The 5298-nt window shown below is 31.4% G+C and overlaps 1 protein-coding gene across 2 annotated transcripts; it reads left to right on the top strand.

The window, feature by feature from the left end:
* The first annotated feature begins 228 nt into the window (after nucleotides 1-228).
* LOC130624056 (uncharacterized) lies at nucleotides 229-5298 on the top strand. Of its 2 annotated transcripts, none has more exons than XM_057439623.1 (5): nucleotides 229-750; nucleotides 2335-2362; nucleotides 3274-3417; nucleotides 3807-4049; nucleotides 4680-5297. In XM_057439623.1, exons 1-5 carry the CDS (start codon nucleotides 697-699, stop codon nucleotides 4793-4795), a joined length of 585 nt encoding a protein of 194 aa, XP_057295606.1. In that variant the 5' UTR covers nucleotides 229-696; the 3' UTR covers nucleotides 4796-5297. The 2 variants fall into 2 exon arrangements, with proteins under 2 accessions (XP_057295606.1, XP_057295605.1); XM_057439622.1 differs by lacking the exon at nucleotides 229-750 and adding an exon at nucleotides 771-2111 and having other exon boundaries at nucleotides 4680-5298.

Genomic DNA, 5298 nt, shown 5'->3' on the forward strand with positions numbered 1-5298 from the left:
TAGAATCACGACAGGTATAAATTTGACTGAAATAGACGAGTGTAAAATAAATTAGCAATACTCTAAGGGTTGCTGTGTGTGCCAATTTTTTATGCACCTGAACACGAACGGTTGAAATGAGGGTTAAAGATATTCTAATTGGCTTATCCCTCTTTATAATTGCCATCATATGCAGTTATTTTTTAAGGACGTAAAAGGAAAAACACACGATTAGCTAAAAAATATTTTATATAATAACTGCTATAACACAACATGTGTTTTCGTTAGTAACATGTCAACTAAAATAAATTATTTTAATGCAAAAAAATAAAAAAATAAATAACCAATTTTTCGCATCTTAAAAAAATTATATAAAAAAAATAAAAATGAGGAAATATGTTCCATTTTGTTTTACTCTCCTGTCAATATTTACTGCTATCGCATATGTTTTTATGATAGTAAGGAATAGGCTAACAATATATCATTTAGATAATAAAAAATGTTATTGGCGCCAGGTTGTTTCATAATAGTACTAGCTTTCCCTGTATAATTAACTTATCACTTAATGACGTTGTTAATGTGCTTTGTTTTTTGTTATTTTTCTGTAATTCTACCTAATTTTTTCTTTAATTTGTTATTATTACTAGACTCGATACTACTACTATACAAACATAAAAGACGCGTAAGGTAGCTCGCTGGTCAATTCACTTCAGGAAGATGTCCTTAGCTGCAGCCATATTACGGCGGAATCATTTTAGAAGACGAATATCTGTAAGTTTGTAGGAATGCTATAACATAACTCTTAACACTTGTAGATAAAGAACCTGAAATGATCATGTCTGAATATTATTTTGTAAGATTCTACCTCTTCCAAATGATTTAATAGTATTACTGTTCATACCTTCTAACCTTTAAAGGACGATTCCCGCATATATGAGGGTTATATCAGTCCGCAGTTGGACCTCCGTAACTTCTGACGAAATGATTGTAATAAAAATTGTTCCGCATGTTTTAGAAAGAGGATAAATTAGGCTACCCAAAGGTACCTAGCATGAAAAATCTAGGTTTTGTTTTCGGTCACCAATCGCTTCTCAAACTTACTAATAATAGCTGACTGTTTGATGAAGTCGATTCTTTTCAAATAACAGGCCGTCTGTGAATCATAATCAAACATTCTTATAATAGCTTGCTCACTTGTAATAAAATACCCCATTCCAGGTCAAAGTTTTCAGCAAGAAATATTAATACACTCAATATCGCTGCGGAGCATTAAAGAGTAAATTAACTTTAGAAAGATGTATTAAATTGATTATTAACATTATGTTCTGTGTAAACATATTTTCTAATGCTAAAAAGGATTTTACTACATGGTTCAAGTTAGTCCGCTGGATTTACTTCAACCCAATATTGCAAATTTGCCCTATGATCTTTTCTCTTCTGTTACCCAAGAGAGTTATTGAGTACAACAGGTATCATTCAAGGTTATAATTTAGTTGTAAAGAATAAAGCTAGCTTGTTCGATTATCGTCTATCTATGACCAGTTACAACAACTTAAAAAGTGAAAATAAAAACAACTTCTATTATGGAATTAGAAAAAAAAAATTGTAATATATCAGAAAAAAGATCTCATAAAAAATATAAATTAAAAACTCTTTAATCCTGTTTTTGGCTCTTTCTTTTCTCTTTTTCTTCCTTGTTTTTCTTTTTTTATAACGACTAGATTTCCAGCTGCAAAGGAATGATAAGGAATAACAGTGAAAATATGTATTATTTTCATTACATTTGCTGTTAAAACAATCATTATCTATTTATTACTGTTCTCTTTGGTTTGAGTTGCTTTTATCCATAATCATTAGTCGACCATTAAAGAGATAGTATTTACACGAAGAATTAAAAAGCCAAAAGGAAATCAAGTCAAAATTCCAAAACACAGCAAAAGTGAATCGGTTGCAACTTAGCTATGTTTTAACCAGCATTTTTCGGGGTTAGAATGATATCCTAGAGTAGAGAAATTACGTTTTCCTTTTGCAAATTGAATATTATGCAGCGACGTTCCACTAGACGGAGACAAAGATGTAGCGAAGAAGGTAATAAAGAAGAAGATCCTCTCACCAAATCATTTTTAGCTATTGTAAGTAAAAAGATCATTAAAGACATTTTTGTTTCTAAAACGTATGCACCTTTCCTGAATTTTTTTAATATACCGCAGTATAAGTTTAGGACGAAATTTTTGAAAAAAGTTTTAAAAACTTTATTATTGAAAAATATAACTTCAAATCGAAAAGATTGTTTTGCTTTTTTTTTTAATTTGAAATAAATGTTATAATAATCTTTTGCAATATTTCAAACTTTAGGAAAAGCTAACAGATGAACAAGTTAAAGGTAGGTTTACATTACTCTGTTTCGCAAAAGAAAGATAGGAATTCCTAGAACAATAATAATTATAAAGTATAATGGTCAGAATACACAGCCAAATCAAAACCTCTGGTCAACACCTAAAGAATGATCTGTAGTGTAAAAATATTGAAAGATCACTTGTCCTAAACTATTCAGTTCGAAAAATACTTCGTAGAAAATTCAGAAAAACAATGGGAAAGAAAATATTTATTCCAGTAAAGCCATAGCTAACGAAGAAAAGAAAATATTTAAGTAACTATAAAAGAACAACTCTAGTATAAGGGCTTTCAACTGCTGAATTTCAGTGCCTGTGTATGAATAAAAAAGGACACGGCTTTAATAGCATTTTTGCTCCAAACAGAGGAGGTGGTTAAGTTACGGGAGTTTTAATGTCCCTGCGAATTCCAACCGGACGGTTGCATCTTCCTTCCCTTTAAATGTAAGTATGTTGTATTACTTTCAGAGATATGTATAGCACTGCTCTAACTTGCTCGCCTGCCACACAAGCTTTCCGTAGATGGCACGAAATAGGCTGACAACACTACATTTAAAGAGCGCCAGAGAGGGGACTTAACCTGAAACCTTTTATTTGCAAGCCAAACGTGTTACCACCACTACACCATCTCCACAGTTTATAATACCTCCATTGGAAACCATCAGTTTAAACCGATCGTGTATTCCAGCATTAAAATACCCTATTATATTCTTCGACTCGCCATTAACAGATAACTGTCGCTGTGTTAAAAATACACTAGTAAAATTTAAAAATAAGAAATTATAGCACTTAGAACACTTATATTTTAATCATTCTAAAATTTAGAAAATGTTCTAGAAAATATATATCGTAAAATAATTATATATCGTATAAGGGTAACAAACAGGAAACATATTTCTAGAGTACCAGGACGCGTTTCAAATGTTTGATAAAGACTGCAATGGATACATAACCACAAGAGAATTAAAGTCTCTAATGAGATGTCTTGGCTGCAATCCTACAGATTCTGAGCTGCAACAAATTGTAAACGAAGTGGATGCAGATGGTTAGTGTGACAATTTACACCTTTTTACAATGTGTGTTTTCATGTGTTTATCACAGTGTAAAAAGTAGAGTCGCGGTCGTATTCACAAAGAGCATATTTAAAATGATAAACTGATGATGAATTTATGGTTTTGCAATGTTTATTTTTGGGTGTATAACACTACATACTTTCAGTGTATCGGTGAATAATATAATCTCTGTCATAATAACCTTTTTCTTTCCCGCAGCCAATATTTTAATAATACCAAACTAAACAACGCATAACTTGAAATCGTCTTTCAAAAATCTAGAAAATTAAAGCTCTACCAAAGAAATTTTTTGTCAAATCAGTTTTGCTAATTTTAAATTATAATTTTCAAATTAATGTGATGTATCATTCCTAATTATAAGGTAATGGAAAAATCGATCTTCCCGAATTTATAAGCCTAATGGAGAAGATGGCAAAACCGACAGAAGAACATGCAAGTACTATTGAAGCGTACCGTGCATTTGATGGAGCAGGAGTTGGTTTTATTCATAGTAAAATTATTAGGGAGATTATTATAAAGTCGTTGGACCAAGTGCCAATGAATGAAATCATCGACATGCTTGATTATTCAGACCTCTTACAAGATCGGAACGTATATTACGAAGGTAAGCGTATATCTAGTTTTTAAACCTCTACATTTCAATTCAGGGTCGTCTTTCTGGCTTTATTCCTAATGTTTTTTTTAAAGAAATTAGATCACTATTATCATGTGATTGGACTTCGATGAATTGTCTTCCGCCCATTTGATGTGTGTTTTATATATTGTTACCATCAATGGTCTTACAAATTGACAAGGAAACATTTCCTATTCTTGTGCTATATTTTTGCGGTTTTAAATGATTATCAAAACACGAGATTTCTAACAGCAAAAAAATAAACACTTTAAAATTGCAACAAGGGGTAAAAGTTCATTATGTGACATTCTAGAAAATGGATTTTCAAAAGTTTCCATAAGTGTCAATAAGATATGACCCCTCCACTTTTTTTATTGTGACGACGGTCCTGCAAGTGGTAACGAATTTTTACCCGTGATCTATCTGCCTGTCACGCAAAATGGTAACTGCAATAAGGAGACACACTAAATGCGGTTAATAAATGACTGGCAAACCCGTGGATTTATATACGGGCCACCGACTAGTTTTGTAAAAATACAGAAAAAAAAGTTCTTTTGTTGTTAAGTATCCATAAAATCAAATCTTCCTTCTTAAAATTTAAAACGTAGGCTTTATTTTTAGAATTTGCCAAACTGGTTACACCCCGTGGTTTATTCAACGTTTCAGCTCAGAAACTGCATGATTTCACACATGGCCATCGAACACAGCAAATTTCGTTTGAATCTGATGACAACTAATAAATACTTGAATTTCATTACAACTTGTGACCTAATGAATTTAACTTGGCAACATTTAAAAAAAAATGTGGAGTATTACGGAGAATTTTGAATACCAGTTTGACAATACGCGGAGTGATTATTCTGTCAACTATTCAAAGATTTTATATACAAAATTTCATTTATTTATTTTATCAACTCTTAATATCAAATATTTAGAAAAAGTTAGCACAAATTCGAAACTTTCTACGAAAGAAAAGTATCCTTTTCATCTGTTCTTTGTCTTGAATTAGATCTTAAAGTCAATATTATGCTAGGAAAGCTTACATTCTAAGCTTTTGACGGATAGACATAATTTGTGACTGTAAAATAGAATTCCAATGTAACAAAATATCTTTTTTACGAAAAGACTGACTTTTTTAAAAATGTGTTACTTTTTGCAAATAGACCGTAAGATAAGCTAACACCATAGGTCATAGGTTTTGCGTTCAATGTAGTTCTGTTGGTACAAAGCAGGCGTAGAA

Source organism: Hydractinia symbiolongicarpus, chromosome 13, assembly GCF_029227915.1.
Source record: "Hydractinia symbiolongicarpus strain clone_291-10 chromosome 13, HSymV2.1, whole genome shotgun sequence".
NCBI lineage: Eukaryota > Metazoa > Cnidaria > Hydrozoa > Anthoathecata > Hydractiniidae > Hydractinia > Hydractinia symbiolongicarpus.